The sequence below is a fragment of the Mobula birostris genome, chromosome 15 (assembly GCF_030028105.1).
Source record: "Mobula birostris isolate sMobBir1 chromosome 15, sMobBir1.hap1, whole genome shotgun sequence".
Lineage (NCBI taxonomy): Eukaryota > Metazoa > Chordata > Chondrichthyes > Myliobatiformes > Myliobatidae > Mobula > Mobula birostris.
Window position 1 is genome coordinate 84,013,531 of NC_092384.1, and position 17,825 is coordinate 84,031,355.

Below are 17,825 nucleotides of genomic sequence, written 5' to 3' on the forward strand. Positions count from 1 at the left end.
TCTGGCAAGGTCCTGGAGGATTGGAAGATTGCAAATGTCACTCCACTCTTTAAGAAGAGAGGAAGACAAAAGAAAGGAAATTATAAGCCAATTAACCTAACTTTAGTGGTTGGGAAAGTGTTGGAGTCCATTATTAAGGATGAGGTTGTAGGATACTTGGAGACAATGATAAAGTAAGTTAAAGTCAGCATGGTTTCTGTGAAGGGAAATCTTGCCTGAAAAATCTGTTAGAGTTCTTTGAGGAAGTAACAAGCAGGGCAGACAAAGGAGAGGCAATGGATGTTATTTACTTGGATTTTCAGAAGGCATTTGATAAGGTGTCACTCATGAGGCTGCTGAACAAGGTAAGATCCTATGGCGCTACAGGAAAGATGCTAGCGTGGATAGTGGGATGGCTGACAGGCTGGAGGCAGCGAGTGGAATTAAAGGGGCCTTTTCTGGTTGGCTGCCAGTTACTAGTGGTGTTCCTCAGGGATCAGTATAGGGACTGCTGCTGTTCACATTGTTGGTCAATTATTTTGATAATGGAATTGATGGCTTGGTGGCAAAGTTTGCAGATGATACTCAGGTAGGTGGAGGGGTAGGTAGTGCTGAGGAAGCAATGAGATTGCGGCGGGACTCAGACAAGTTGGAAGAATGGACAAAAAAAAGTGGCAGATGGAACACAGTGTTGGGAAATGTACCATAATGCATTTTGGTAAAAGGAACAATAGTGTGGACTATTAACTAAATGGGGAGAAGGTTCAAACATCAGAGGTGCAGAGGGACTCGTGCAAAACTCCCAGAAGGTTAATTTACAGGTTGAGTCTTTGGTAAAGAAGGCAAATGCAATGTTAGCATTTATTTCAAGGGAAATAGAATATAAAAGTAAGGAGATAATGCTGAGTCTTTATAAGACCTTAGTCAGGTTACACTTGGGGTATTGTCAACAGTTTTGGGCCCCATATCTCAGAAAGGAGAGAGTCCAGAGGAGGTTCACAAGGATGATTCCAGGAATGAAGAGGTTAACATATGAGGAGCATTTGGCAGCTTTGGGCCTGTACTCACTGGAATGCGGGAGATCTCATTGAAACCTACCAAAAGTTGAAAGAACTAAATAAGGTGGATGTGGAGAGGATGTTTCCTGTGGTGAGGGTGGCCAGAACTAGAGGGCACAGCCTCAAAATTGAGGGTTGACCTTTCAGAACAGGGGTAAGGAGGATTTTTTTTTATCCAGGGAGTAGTGAATCTGTGGAATGTTCTGCCACAGACTGCGATGGAGGCTGTATGGGTATGTTTAAGGCAGAAGTTGATAGTTTCCTGATCGGTCAGGGCATCAAAGAAGATGGCGAGAAGGCAAGGTATATGGGATTGAATGGGATCTGGGATCAGCCATGATGGAATGGTGGAGCAGACTCGATGGGCTGAATGGCCTAATCATGCTCCAGTGTCTTATGGTTTATGGACCATGACTTCTGGCTGTTCACCCTCCCATTTAATGATGCTGAGGACTCGATCCAAGATATTCTGGACCCTGGCACCTGGGAAGCAACATACCATCCGGGAACCCCGTTCTCATCCAAAGCACCTCCTGTCCATTCCCTTAACTAACATATCCCTTATCACCACAGCGTGCCTCTTCTTCGCCCTTCCCTTCTGTGTCACAGAGATAGAATCAGTGCCAGAAACCCGATCACTGTGACTTTCTTCTGTTCGGTCATCCCCCTGACAGTATCCAAAGTTGTTGAGGGGGATGGCTACAGGGGTGCTCTGCACTGTATATTTAACCCCTTTCCCCTTCCTGACTGTCACCCAGTTTCCTGTGTCCTGCACCTCGGGTGTAACTACCTCTCTATATGTCCAATCTATCACCCCTTCAGCCTTCTGAATGATCTGGAGTTCATCCTGTTCCGGTTCCGACTCCTTAACGTGGAGTGTTAGAAGCTACAGCTGGATGCACTTCTCAGGGTTGTGGTCTGGGCAGTAGACTAGTTTGAAGTCCCCTCCTCTCCAAACTTCCGATGCCCGATTGGCCACTGGTGAAAGCTTTAGTTTAGAGGACTGTGGGAGGAAAGCAGAGCACCGGTCACGGGAAGAACGTGCAAACTCCTTACAGACAGCAGTGGGAATTGATCCCACGTCACTGGTGCTGTAAAGCATTGATAACCACAATGCTAGCATGCCGCCCTGAAGCAACCCCTTGAACAAACACAAATAGACGAGGGACAGAAGGATGTGGTGCTGAAGCTGGCAAATGGGATTGAAGTACGTGGACATGAAAGTTGGCACAGATGCGATGGGCCAAAAGGACTTTCTCTGTGTTGTGTGAGTGTGCAATACCTGAACGTGGGCATCCTAGGGCACTGCGAGATAGCACATCATGGCAGTGTGGAGAGAGAACACTCAGCCCCTCCCTCATCAGCCTGCGGTGATCCCAGGGGGTGAAGGGGAGAGATGATGGGTGGGGGAGGGTTGGGGGGATAATGGGTGAGGAGTTGGAGGAGTCTGCAGCATTCACCGTCCACGCTCCCTCTGTTTCCAGGTGTCGGTCCTGCAGAATATCCGCACGGCTGTGCGGCGTCAGATCCGGCGACACTCCATGCGCAGGGGGGCAGCCGGGGGGAGGCTCGCCCGGCTCTGGAACCGGCTCTTCCGGAGACCGAGGGGTTGGGGTCTCATTCCTCTACTGACACCCACCTCTAGCACCCCGTCCAGTGGGGAATTGGTGCCCAGCGGCCAGAGGGGAGCTGGAACGGAGCCCGACTCAGACACAGACACAGAGACCCGTCAGCAAGTGGGCGAGGCAAGAGGGGCTGGGGGCATTGGCTCATCCATGGGGACGCGGCACACGGTGCCAAAGTCTGCCTCGCCCCCCAGTCTGGGAGGCAGGCCAGAGTGCCAGACTGCGCAGCCAAGGCCCTCCAGTTCTGAGGAGGTATCAAGTGCTGACCTCCAGTCCTCTCTGGAGCAGCGTGCAGAGCGCTGTGGCCCTGAGCCGGGGCCGGGCACCAGTAACCAGTGTCCCACTGCCTGCGCCCATCTGGTCCGCCCCGGCCGCGCCAGGGTCATGAGCCTGGGCTCAGTGCGCCTGACCGTCTACGAGGTTTGTTACACCCCCCCACCGCACTGTCAGTGTGATCCCAGTGTGGGCCCTGCTCCATCCGTACACAGGAGCCCGGACTGTCCAGCGGAGAGACCCCCCTCCTTCTCCACAGCCCATCACAAACCCTCCTCGCAACCCCCACAGGCAGAGCCTTCCCTCCAGAACCCTTTACGGCCACCAAACCCTCCAGGCCAGGACCACTGAGGAAGCCCTTCCCCCATCTCCGTGGTCGCCGGGTAGACAGTGAACTTGTCCAGAGTTTTTAATGTTGCAATATTTTTAAAAAACTTATTTAATTCTCCAAGCGAACAAGAAAAAGTGTAACCACAGGTCTGTATAGCTGTTGTAATCAGCAGTGTGGTGAAAGGGTGTGAAGTGCAGTCGTGGACAAACTTTGTCCAAAAACAATTCCATTTCCAGTCTCCTGAGCTTGATGTTATACAACTTTTGTTGTGGCACGTGTCTGCAGTGTAAACAAGATGTGCTGGTCAACACCCAACTCAGGGTCCTAAAGAGAGCACAGAAATCGTGGCAGTTACCCATTGTCCTCGTGTGATTCAAGATGTACTCAACACTGTCTGTCCCCGTGGTCTCAGTCTTGTCAATCCAGGGCTCTGACTGCAGGTACGGTACTGGTGGGGACGGGTCTGTCACTGTGTGATACCGGGGTAGAGGGGGTACCAGTGGGGATGGGTCTGTCAGTGTGGATGGCAAATCCAGGGAATCGAAACCGGCTCTTGGAACAATTGTTGAACGGTTGTGTGTACTTGGTGACGTTGCTGTTTGAATTAGCAAAGTGCCAAAAGTGAGGTTGTGTTGAAAACACAGCATTTTTTGGGGACAGGATTAATAAATTGGTAATTATGTCACCCTGGGCACTGGTCTGGAGTGTGGGTGTCTGTTCTGCGTCGGTACCGTGGGCAGTGGCAGATCCATGGGGCTGTGCCCAACCCAAAGGCAGGTACGTGACATACGGTAAAGCTGCGATCTGATTGAAGGGAAGCGAAGCAGGTGGAATGGTGGGGACACTCCTGCCTGGGCCTTGCTGCATGTTCCTAAGCCGTGTGGTGTGTTAATTTGTCAGTCAGGTGGGCAAATGCTGCTGCAAACCCTCAGATTTCACCTTGAATGGGGACACAGCAGCCCCAGGGGGAGGCGAGTGTGGGTTGGTGATGGGGAGGGTGTAAGTGATGACGGGAATGGGGGAATGGGTGATACGACAACCCTCATGCTAGGAATTGGCCTGGTGAATCTCTGGAAAGATGACAGTTTCTGCATATGCTGGAAGAAAGGGACAAAGTGCTGGAGATACTCAGCAGGTCAGGCAGCATCTATGGAGATGAGTGGAGATCCGATGCTTCAGGCTGAGACCCTTCATCAGGACATCAGTGAAGCCCTAGACTGCCTCCAATGGAACTGCATCTTTTTGTATGTAAGGGGTTCAAAATGATGAACAGTATTGCAGGTGTGGCCCCACCAAATGAAACAAAATGTGCCTGCTGTCCATCCCCTGCACAATAAAAGTCAACTGCTGCTTGCCACCTTGTTGACCAGCCTGCTAACTTTGTGCTTCATTCACAGGGATACCGAGATTACTCTGAACTTTCCTAGTTTGAACTCTCACTCCAGTGAGATGATAATCTGCCTTTTGCTTCCTCTCACAGAGGTTTGTGACCTCACACTACATTCTATTTGCCAAGCTTTCACCCTCCCACCCAATTGCAATCCTGATACAGAACGAGAGTGAATCACCGCTGGGAATTCACACCAGGAATTTTACAGTTATGAGGAAAGAGACAGGATGTGGATTCAAGAAGTTTTATTGAGTCAAATGATCTTCCTGAAGTTTGTCCTGTCAGGACAGTGAGTGTCCATGCCTGCTACCCATCCTTTTTCTCTCCACTCTCCCCTCCTACCCACCCCCGGGCTGTGAGGGAGGAATTGGCCCCTCACCGTCTCCTGTGGCCTGACGACAGGCCAGAGGGAAACAGTCAGACCAGGGTCAGTACTGCAGATGGAGTTGGGGGTGGGGTGGGGAGGGAACTGTGTTCAGAGGGCTGCTTGGGGAGAAGACCAAGTTTTTCACCATCACAGTTTTGTGGCCACTCTCAACCCCAGGACAGAATGGGCAGTGGGAACAGTGTCCTGGGACAGATGGGCCATCGGGGTAACAGAATCAGGACACTGCTGCTCACTGCTCAGACTCCCCCTCAGATCAGCGCAGTTTCTCAGGATGGGATGAGTGAGGGGAGGTTTGGAATCAGGGTCGTCTCAAAAACTGGGCTTGTGCCTGCTCCAACCTCTGGCTGGTTGCTGGACCTGCCTACGTTCTCTATGGATCTCTACCCACCACTACGGGGAAAAGCTGGGAACTTCTGTCTCTCGGGCATACGCTCGTGTGTTTTTGGTGACATATTCCTGCCCTGGGTGCCATCGGGTTGGTGACTGCTCAATGTGGTCTGGACCCACTTTGCAACAGTTACTACTTCCCATCCAGATTTGGGTTTGGAGGTTGTCTGTTCTCCTCTGGTATCTCCTCCTGAGGGTAAACAACAAAACACAGCTTCTGTCCGGAAAACATCGCTGATTCTGTAAAACAAAACAAATGTCAAGAAATCTGGGTAGGAGAAAGAGTCTTTCCTGTCACTGGGTAGGCTCAGGGACAGAGGAGCCCCTGTCAGCCAAGGCTCTCCCCACCTCTGCCTACTTAGTAACCCAGGGTCCACACCCCTGGACCCTGAGAACCAGACCCTTCAGCACAACCAGTCTATGCTGACCAAGCTTCTCATCTCTGCTAGTCCCATTTGGTTCACATCTCTCTGAACTGTTCCTATTCATGTAACCGTCCAAGTACCTTTCAAATGTTTCAACCACTTCCAGATACTGACCACTCTCTGGGTGAAAAAGCTGACCCTCCAGATTCTTTTAAATATTTCCCTTGTTACTATGAACCTGTTCCCCCAACCTTTGGAACAAAACTGTTATCATTCACCCCTTGCAATTTGATGCACCTCACCTCTCATTCTACACACCTGGGGGAAAAGTCCCTACCTGCCCAACCGCTCTCCATAACTCAGTCCCGAGTCCCAGAAATACACTTGTAAATGTCTGCACATTCTCCAGTGAATGGCATCTTTCCAACAGTTGGGCACAATATTCCAAGTGCAGCCTCACCGACGTCTGGTACACATGGAATATACAACCCAAATTCTGTTTTCATAAGGCCAAAAGGCTGTTTCTCCATTCTGCCCTCATTGACCACCTTCAAAAATGCTACTGGATTTGTGAGGCATGAGCTCACTGCCACTGCACATCCATGTACACTCCTGCAGCTCCAGAGATTCACTTCTCACACCTATCACCTCCCAAAATTTTTTACTTCTTCCCTCTCACCTATCAGGTCTCGGTCTGAAATGTTGACTGTTTATTCCCCTCCATAGATGTTGCCTGACCTGCTGTGTTCCTTCAGCATTTTGTGTGTGTATCAGATCCTCAATATTCCTCATCATCCAGGGTTCACTACTCTGACCATCCATGTGCTTCACTCAGACAGGAACACACAGGCCTTGAACACTATCTCACCTTTCAAAGCTTCCGACTTGTCTATGGATCTTTGCTCACTAACAACTTCCTCCCATCAACCTTTGCAAGTTACAACTACCATTAAAACTCAACTTCCCTCAATTTAGATCTTAAACTTGCGACCAGTTCCACCCTTTATATAACTAACTTAAAACTACTAGAACTATGGTCACTGCCCCCTCCACTACCCCCTCAGTGAGCTGCCTGGCCAAATTATCCAAGAGCAGTCAACCTTTGTCGATAATATATTGCCTACATCAGCCTCTATTGATCGCCCAAAAGAACTTCCTTGGAACACACTTAACAAACACCACCCCTTCTAAGTCCGGAACACGATGGGCAACCTCTACAAGGTGACCACCATCTTCTTATTTCTTAATTCCACTGGATGATCCCACATCTCTGACAAATCCTCCTTCTCTCAGTCCTATACCCCTTTCCCACCTACAACAGCCATAGCCTGGATCACTGAGCTGTTAGTGCTGTCTTTCCATTAGCTTTGGCTATAATATACCAATATTGTGGTTGTGTGGAACGTGGTGGTAGAGGTGGATCCATTAGGGGCATTTCAGAGACCCTTCGGTACATGGATGTGGGAGGGAAGGGTTTGAATGATCTTAGAACAGGTTGGCACAATATCATGGGCCAAATGGCCTGTACTGTTCTGTGGTCAGCTTTCCAAGCTGAGTTAATCTGCCTCACCTTTCAGATTGCTTGCATTGAAATAAATAGCCGGGGATTGGTGGGAGAGAGGACAGTTGCCCACCCCATCTCCCACACCTCGTGCACCCTTTCTGTGGCTTCCACATCCTTCCTGTAAGTGAGGCAAACAGAATTGAGCACAGTACTCCAAGTGTGGTCTGACCAGGGTCCTATATAGCTGCAACATCACATCTCGGCTCCAAAATTCAATTGCATGATTGATGAAGGTCAATGCACCTTCTTAACCACAGAGTCAACCTGTGCAGCTGCTTTGAGCATCCCATGGACCCAAACACCAAGATCCCTCTGATCCTCCACACTACCAAGAGTCAATACTATATTCTGCCATCATATTTGCCCTACCAAAATGAACCACTTCACACTTATCTGGGTTCAACTCCATCTGCCACTTCTCAGCCCAATTTTGCATCCTATCAATGTCCCGCTGTAACCTCTGACAGCCCTCCACACTATCCACAACACCCCCAATGTTTGTGTCATCAGTAAACTTACTAACCCATCCCTCCATTTCCTCATCCAGGTCATTTATAAAAATCACAAAGAGTAAGGGTCCCAGAACAAGATTCCTGAGGCACACCACTGGTCACCGACCTCCATGCAGAATACAGTATGACCCATCTACAACCACTCTGCCTTCTGTGGGCAAGCCAGTTCTGGATCCACAAAGCGATGTTCTCTTGGATCCCATGCCTCCTTACTTTCTCAATAAGCCTTGCATGGGGTACCTTATCAAATGCCTTGCTGAAATCCATATACACTACATCTACTGCTCTTCCTTCATCACTGTGTTTAGTCACATCCTCAAAAAATTCAATCAGGCTCATAAGGCATAACCTGCCCTTAACAAAGCCATGCTGACTATTTTGAATCATATAATACCTCTCTAAATGTTCATAAATCCTGCCTCTCAGGATCTTCTCCATCAACTTACCAACCACTGAAGTAAGACTCACTGGTCTATAATTTCCTGGGCGAGCTCTACTCCCTTTCTTGAATAAAGGAACAACACCTGCAACCCTCCAATTCTCTGGAACCTCTCCTGTCCCCATTGATGATTCAAAGATCATTGCCAGAGGCTCAGCAATCTCCTCCCTCACCTCCCACAGTAGCCTGGGGTACATCTCGTCCGGTCCTGGCAACTTAACCAACTTGATGCTTTCCAAAATCTCCAGCACATCCTCTTTCTTAATATCTACATGCTCGAGCTTTTCAGTCTGCTGCAAGTCAGCACTACAATCACCAAGATCCTTTTCCATAGTGAATACTGAAGTATTCATTAAGTACCTCTGCTATTTCCTCTGGTTCCATACACACTTCCCCACTGTCACACTTGATAGGTCCTATTCTCTCACATCTTATCCTCTTGCTCTTCACATACTTGAATGCCTTGGGGTTTTCCTTAATCCTGCCTGCCAAGGCCTTCTCATGGCCCCTTCTGGCTCTCCTAATTTCCTTTTTAAGCTCCTTCCTGTTAGCCTGACAATCTTCTAGATCGCTAACATTACCTAGCTCTCTGAACCTTTTGTAAGCTTTTCTTTTCTTCTTGACTAGATTTATTACATCCTTTGTACACTGCGGTTCCTGTACCCTACCATAACTTCCCTGTCTCATTGGAATGTACCTCTGCAGAACTCCACACAAATATCCCCTGAATATTTGCCACATTTCTTCCGTACTTTTCCCTGAGAACATCGGTTCTCAATTTAAGCTTCCAAGTTCCTGCCTGATTGCCTCATAATTCCCTTTACTCAAATTAAACACTTTTTTTATTTTAACTTGTCTGTTATTGTAAAGGAGATAGAATTGTGATCACTATCTCCAAAATGCTCTCCCACTGTGAGATCTGACACCTGACCAGGTTCATTTCCCAATACCAGATCAAGTACAGCCTCTCCCCTTGTAGGTTTATCTACATATTGTGTCAAGAAACCTTCCTGAACACACCTAACAAACTTCACCCCATCTAAACCCCTTGTTCTAGGGAGATGCCAATCGATATTTGGGAATTAAAAATCTCCCATCACAACAACTCTGTTATTTTTACACCTTCCCAGGATCTGTTTCCCTATCTGAACAGAGGTATCTTTGGGTCCAAGTTCATAGCTGCCCGAAAGTGGCTACACAGGTTGATAGAGTGGATATGAAGAGTCGCGACATGCTTATCTTTATAGTCAAGGCATTGAGTTCAGAAGTCAGGAGATTATGTTGCAGTTTTATACGTAAAACTCTGGTCAGGCTGCATCTGGAGTATTGCACACAGTTCTGGTTGCCTCAATACAGGAAGGACCTCAAGGCTTTGGAGAGGGTGCAGAAGAGGTTTACCATGATGCTGCCTGGATTAGAGGGCATGTGCTGGACAAACTTGGGTTGTTTTCTCTGCAGTGGCAGAGGCAGAAGGGAGATCTGATAGAGGTTTATAAGGGTATGAGAGACACAGATAGAGTAGACAGTTTTCCCAGGGTTGAGACGTCTAATACCAGAGGGCATGCATTTAAGGTGAGAAGGGGTAAGCTCACAGTAGATGTGAGGGGCAAGTTGTGTTTTTTTTTTTTACACAGGGACTGGTGGATGGCTGGAATGTGCTGCCTGGGGTGGTGGGAGAGGCAGAAATATTAGGGACTTTTAAGAGAAGCAGATGGATGTGAGGAGACTGGAAGGATGTGGACGTTGTGTAGGCAGAGGGGATTAGTTTAGTTGGCCATTTGATTGGTTTGGCACAACACTGGGCTGAAGGGCGTGTCCCTGTACTGTACTGGTCAGTGTTGTGACCAAACCCAGCGCTCCCCCACCCCGATGTGAACTCACCAATGATGCGCCCGAGGAACTTGGGCTTCTGGTTCCACTCGATAGCAAGCAGGTAGACAGGAACGCCGGTCAGGATGATCGCCAGGGCAGTCCCACACACCAGCGGCTCTGAGCAGAAACTGAAGAACAGCAGGAAACCCCAGAAGAGCAGGTAAACGATGGGGAAGAGCAGGTTCACCTGTGGGGGAGCAACACTGACACTCAGACCAGGGTCAGGCAGTGTAGGCAGAGAGACTGGAGGGGGGGAGGTGTGAGGATCTGGTCACAGAGGCAGACGGTGAGGGAGACGGGTGGGGTGTGGTGAGGAGGAGACTGGAGTCAGACAGGGAGGGGGAGTGGAGACTGGAGTCACACAGGGAGATGGAGTGGAGACTGGAGTCACACAGGGATACGGGGGGTTGGGGGAGTGGAGACTGGAGTCAGACGGAGATTGGGGGCGGGGGAGTGGAGACTGGAGTCAGGGAGATGGGTGGGGGAGTGGAGACTGGAGTCGGACAGAGATTGGGGGTGGGGGAGTGGAGACTGGAGTCAGACAGGGAGACGGGGGAGTGGAGACTGGAGTCAGACAGGGAGATGGGAGGGAGTGGAGACTGGAGTCACACAGGGAGACGGAGGGAGAGGAGACTGGAGTCAGACAGGGAGATGGGAGGGAGTGGAGACTGGAGTCAGACAGGGCGACGGGGGAGTGGGAGTGGAGATTGGAGTCACACAGGGAGACGGGAGGGAGAGGAGACCTGAGTCACACAGGGAGACGGGGTTGGGGGAGTGGAGGCTGGAGTCAGACAGGGAGATGGGAGGGAGAGTAGACTGGAGTCAGACAGGGAGACGGGAGGGAGAGGAGACCTGAGTCACACAGGGAGACGGGGTTGGGGGAGTGGAGGCTGGAGTCACACAGGGGGTGAGGGAGTGGAGACTGGAGTCAGACAGGGCGACGGGGGTGTGGGAGTGGAGGCTGGAGTCAGACAGGGATATGGGAGGGAGAGGAGACTGGAGTCAGGCAGGGAGACGGAGGGAGAGGAGACTGGAGTCAGACAGGGAGACGAGGGAGTGGAGACTGGAGTCAGACAGGGAGACGAGGGAGTGGAGACTGGAGTCAGGCAGGGAGATGGGAGGGAGTGGAGACTGGAGTCAGACAGGGAGACGGGGAGTGGAGACTGGAGGCAGACAGGGAGACGGGGGTGTGGGAGTGGAGGCAGACAGGGAGACGGGTGTGGGAGTGGAGACGGGGGTGTGGGAGTGGAGACTGGAGTCACACAGGGAGACGGGAGGGAGTGGAGACTGGAGTCACACAGGGAGACGGGGGGGAGAGGAGACTGGAGGCAGACAGGGAGACGAGGGAGTGGAGACTGGAGTCAGGCAGGGAGACGGAGGGAGAGGAGACTGGAGTCAGACGGAGACGAGGGAGTGGAGACTGGAGTCAGGCAGGGAGATGGGAGGGAGTGGAGACTGGAGTCACACAGGGAGATAGGGGTGGGGGAGAGGAAACTGGAGTCAGACAGGGAGACGGAGGGAGAGGAGACTGGAGTCAGATGGAGAAGACAGAGGGAGAGGAGACTGGAGTCAGATAGAGACGGGAGGCAGTGGAGACTGGAGTCAGACAGGGAGACACGGGGAGTGGAGACTGGAGGTTGGAGTCAGACAGGGAGACGGAGGGAGAGGAGACTGGAGTCAGACAGGGAGACGGGGTGAGTGGAGACTGGAGTCAGACAGGGAGACAGCGGGAGTGGAGACTGGAGTCAGACGGAGAGGGAGGGAGAGGAGACTGGAGTCAGACAGGGAGACGGGGTGAGTGGAGACTGGAGTCAGACAGGGAGACGGGGTGAGTGGAGACTGGAGTCAGACAGGGAGACGGAGGGAGAGGAGACTGGAGTCAGACAGGGAGACGGGATGAGTGGCGACTGGAGTCAGACAGGGAGACGGGGTGAGTGGCGACTGGAGTCAGACAGGGAGACGGGGTGAGTGGCGACTGGAGTCAGATAGGGTGATAGGTAGACAGGGACATTGAGCATAGTTTAGGAGCGACGGGAACGACTAACGTGGGGCATTGATGGAGAGTGATGACCAAACTGATGCAGTTTCTCTCCCCTGAGAAGCTGCCCAACATGTTGGGAGTTTCCTGTATTTCTGTCGGATTCCCAGGTAAGAACAGTGAGATTACCATACTTTTGATTTAAATGGCAAGAGCGAAGCTGAGGGATGGAGACGGGAGAGGAGAGACACATGGAGGGGATCAGTGAACTGAGTCTGAGACAGGGAATGTGGGGGTGGGGGGTTTAAAATTACCTTGATGGGACGATGGAGTTTGGGTTTTCTCCACCGCAGTAACAGTAGTGCATTGATGGTGACGCCGTAGCACAAGTAGTTAATGAACACCACGTAGTTAATCAGCGTGTAAATATCGGCAATGATTAACATGAGCAGCGAAGTAACACACTACGGGAGGAAGGTACAGTCAGGTTACCCTCCCTCAGTAACACCACAACCCCACTCATGACACCCAAACCACAATGCCCCGACGCCAACCGTAACTCCCTGTATCTGACCGTAAAGATCCGACCCCAACCATAGCACCCCTCCCATCAGTAACACGCACAACCTTTGCGCAACACATCGATACACACATCACTGTAACACCGATACACCGTCCGTGACTGTAACATCGACACACACACACCCACCGACCCCATCCGTCACTTAACACCGACACACACACACCGTCTGTCACTGTAACACTGACACGCACAACCCCTGTCCGTCACTGTAACAGCGACACACACACACACAGAGTCCAGTGCTGTAACACTGACACACACACCCACCCCGTCCGTCACTTAACACTGACACACACACCGTCCGTCACTGCAACACCGACACACACACACCGTCACTGTAACACTGACACACACAACCCCCGTGCGTCTCTGTAACACCGACATGCACACACACACACACAGTCCATCCGTCGCTTAACACCGACACACACACACACAGTCCGTCACTTAACACTGACACGCGCACAACCCAACACACACACTCCATCCGTCACCGTAACACCGACACACACACACACACACACACACCGTCCGTCGCCTAACACCCCCACACACACTCTGTCCGTCACCGTAACACTGACACGCACACATCCTCCTTCACTGTATCACGGACACACACACACCGTCCGTCACTGTAACACTGACAAACACACACACAGTCTGTCGCTTAACACCCCCACACACACACCCCCCGTTCGTCACCGTAACACCGACACGCACACCCCGCCGTCCGTCACCGCAATACCGACACACACAGTCCGTCTGTCATTGTAACACCGACACGCGCACACACACCGTCCGTCACTGTAACACTGACATGCACACAGTTCGTCGCATAACAATGACACACACACACAGTCCGTCGCTTAACACACACACAGTCCATCACTGTAACAACGACACACACACACCCCGTCCGTCACTGTAACACCGATACACACACACAGTCCGTCGCTTAACACTGACACACCCCCCCGTCCGTCACCGCAACACCGACACACCCCCCCCGTCCGTCACTTAACACCGACACACACACACACCCCGTCCGTCACGTAACAACGACACACACACCCCCCGTCCGTCACCACAACACCGATACACACACACACCCCGTCCGTCACGTAACAACGACACACACACATACCCCGTCCGTCACCGCAACACCGACGCGCGCGCGCACAGTCCGTTGCTGTAACACCGACACACAGACACCCCGTCCGTCACTGTAACACCAACACACACAGTCCGTCCGTCACTAACACCGACACACACACACCCCGTCCGTCACGTAACGACACGCACACACCCCGTCCGTCACTGTAACACTGACACACAGTCTGTCACTTAACACCGACACACACACACACCGTCACTGTAACAACGACACACACACACAGTCCGTCGCTTAACACCCCCACACCCCGTCCGTCACAACACAAACACACACACACCCCGTCTGTCACCGTAACACCGACACACACACACACCCCGTCTGTCACTGTAACACCGACACACACACCCCCCCGTCCGTCACCGCAACACCGACACGCACACACCCACACAGTCTGTCGCTTAACACCCCCACACACACTCTGTCCGTCACCGTAACACCGACACGCACACACACACAGTCCGTCGCTTAACACCGACACAGGCACACACACCGTCCATCACTGTAACACCGACACGCACACACACACAGTCCGTCGCTTAACACCGACACACACACCCCGTCCGTCACCGTGACAGGCACACACACCGTCCGTCACTGTAACACTGACATGCACACAGTTCGTCGCATAACAATGACACACACACACAGTCCGTCGCTTAACACACACACAGTCCATCACTGTAACAACGACACACACACACCCCGTCCGTCACTGTAACACCGATACACACACACAGTCCGTCGCTTAACACTGACACACCCCCCCGTCCGTCACCGCAACACCGACACACCGCCCCCGTCCGTCACTTAACACCGACACGCACACACACACCGTCAGTCACTGTAACGATGATACACACCCCCCGTCCGTCACCACAACACCGACACACACACACACCCCGTCCGTCACGTAACAACGACACACACACCCCCCGTCCGTCACCACAACACCGATACACACACACACCCCGTCCGTCACGTAACAACGACACACACACATACCCCGTCCGTCACCGCAACACCGACGCGCGCGCGCACACAGTCCGTTGCTGTAACACCGACACACAGACACCCCGTCCGTCACTGTAACACCAACACACACAGTCCGTCCGTCACTAACACCGACACACACACACCCCGTCCGTCACGTAACGACACGCACACACCCCGTCCGTCACTGTAACACCGACACACACACACACACCGTCACTGTAACAACGACACACACACACAGTCCGTCGCTTAACACCCCCACACCCCGTCCGTCACAACACCAACACACACACACCCCATCTGTCACCGTAACACCGACACACACACACCCCGTCTGTCACTGTAACACCGACACACACACCCCCCCGTCCGTCACCGCAACACCGACACGCACACACCCACACAGTCTGTCGCTTAACACCCCCACACACACTCTGTCCGTCACCGTAACACCGACACGCACACACACACAGTCCGTCGCTTAACACCGACACAGGCACACACACCGTCCATCACTGTAACACCGACACACACACACACACAGTCCGTCGCTTAACACCGACACACACACCCCGTCCGTCACCGTGACAGGCACACACACCGTCCGTCACTGTAACACCGACACGCACACACACACAGTCTGTCGCTTAACACCCCCACACACACTCTGTCCGTCACCGTAACACCGACACGCACACACACACACAGTCCGTCGCTTAACACCGACACATACACCCCGTCCGTCACCGTGACAGGCACACACACCGTCCGTCACTGTAACACCGACACGCACACACACACAGTCCGTCGCTTAACACCGACACACACACCCCGTCCGTCACCGTGACAGGCACACACACCGTCCGTCACTGTAACACCGACACGCACACACACACAGTCTGTCGCTTAACACACACACAGTCCATCACTGTAACAACGACACACACACACCCCCGTCCGTCACTGTAACACTGACACACACACACACCGTCCGTCACTGTAACACTGACACACACAGTCCATCGCTTAACACCGACACACACAGTCCATCACCGCAACACCGACACACACAGTCCATCCGTCACTGTAACACCGACACAGCCCGTCTGTCACCGCAACACCGACACACAGACATCCCGTCCGTCACTGTAACACCAACACACACACACACACTGTCATTATAACACCGACACACACAGTCCGTTGCTTAACACCGACACACACACACCCCGTCTGTCATGTAACAATGACACGCACACACCCCGTCCGTCACTGTAACACTGACACACACAGTCTGTCGCTTAACACCGACACACACACACACCGTCCGTCACTGTAACAATGACACACACACACCCCGTCAGTCACTGTAACACCAACACACACACACACACCCCATCCGTCACTTAACACCGACACACACACCCCGCCGTCCGTCAGTGTAACACCGACACACACACACAGTCTGTCACTGTAACACTGACACACACACCCTGTCTGTCACTGCAACACCGACACGCACACACACACACAGTCCGTCGCTTAACACTGACACACACAAACACCGTCCGTCAAGGTAACACCGACACGCATACACACCCCGTCCTTCACTGTAACACCGACACGCACACCCCCCGTCCGTCACTGTAACACCGACACACACAGTCCGTTGCTGTAACAACGACACACACACACTGTCCGTCACCGTAACAATGACACACACACACCCCGTCCGTCACTTAACACTGACCCACACACACACACACACACACACCCACCGTCCGTCACCGTAACAATGACACGCACACACCCCGTCCGTCACTTAACACTGACACACAAAGTCCATCGCTTAACACCAACACACACACACACCCCCGTCTGTCACGTAACAACGACATGCACACACCCCGTCTGACACGTAACAACGACAAAGTCCGTCGCTTAACACTGACACACACACACCCCCCCCATCCGTCACCGTAACAATGACACACACACACCCCGTCCTTCACTGTAACACAGATACGCACACCCCCCGTCCATCACTGTAACACTGACACACACAGTCCATCACTGTAACACCGACACGCACACACACACAGTCCGTCGCTTAACACCGACACACACACCCCGTCCGTCACCGTGACAGGCACACACACCGTCCGTCACTGTAACACCGACACGCACACACACACAGTCCGTCGCTTAACACCCCCAGACACACTCTGTCCGTCACCGTAACACCGACACGCACACACACACACAGTCCGTCGCTTAACACCGACACATACACCCCGTCCGTCACCGTGACAGGCACACACACCGTCCGTCACTGTAACACTGACACACACAGTCCATCGCTTAACACCGACACACACACACACAGTCCGTTGCTGTAACAACGACACACACACAGTCCGTCGCTTAACACCCCCACACACAGTCCGTCACCACAACACCGACACACACACACACCCCGTCCTTCACTGTAACACCGACACGCACACCCCCCGTCCGTCACTGTAACACCGACACACACAGTCCATTGCTGTAACAACGACACACACACACTGTCCGTCACCGTAACAATGACACACACACACCCCGTCCGTCACTTAACACTGACCCACACACACACACACACACACACCGTCCGTCACCGTAACAATGACACACACACACCGTCCGTCACCGTAACAATGACACACAAAGTCCATCGCTTAACACCAACACACACACCCCGTCCGTCACGTAACACCGACACACACACACACCGTCCGTCACCGTAACAATGACACACACACACCGTCCGTCACTGTAACACTGACACACAAAGTCCATCGCTTAACACTGACACACACACACACAGTCCGTCGCTTAACACCCCCACACACAGTCCGTCACCACAACACCG

At 52.3% G+C, this 17,825-nt stretch overlaps 2 protein-coding genes across 5 annotated transcripts in view; one reads left to right on the forward strand and one right to left on the reverse strand.

Moving 5' to 3' along the window:
• Positions 1 to 4,640, forward strand: part of lrp3 (low density lipoprotein receptor-related protein 3) — a 67,667-nt gene extending 63,027 nt beyond the window's left edge. For 3 of the 4 annotated variants that reach the window (XM_072280026.1, XM_072280027.1, XM_072280029.1), the window contains one exon: positions 2,522 to 4,639. In XM_072280026.1, coding sequence (XP_072136127.1) covers positions 2,522 to 3,286 — 765 coding nt within the window. In that variant the 3' untranslated portion in view covers positions 3,287 to 4,639. Of the gene's footprint in view, positions 1 to 2,521 lie in introns of all 4 variants that reach the window. The other variant, XM_072280028.1, reaches the window with a different exon arrangement.
• A 273-nt stretch (positions 4,641 to 4,913) lies between these two features.
• Positions 4,914 to 17,825, reverse strand: part of slc7a10a (solute carrier family 7 member 10a) — a 55,752-nt gene continuing 42,840 nt past the window's right edge. Inside the window, exons 9-11 of the mRNA XM_072280030.1 lie at positions 12,476 to 12,625; positions 10,193 to 10,370; positions 4,914 to 5,671 (exon numbers count right to left, since the gene is read on the reverse strand). Of these exons, the coding sequence (XP_072136131.1) occupies positions 5,565 to 5,671; positions 10,193 to 10,370; positions 12,476 to 12,625 (435 nt within the window). The 3' untranslated portion in view covers positions 4,914 to 5,564. The remainder of the gene's footprint in view (positions 5,672 to 10,192; positions 10,371 to 12,475; positions 12,626 to 17,825) is intronic.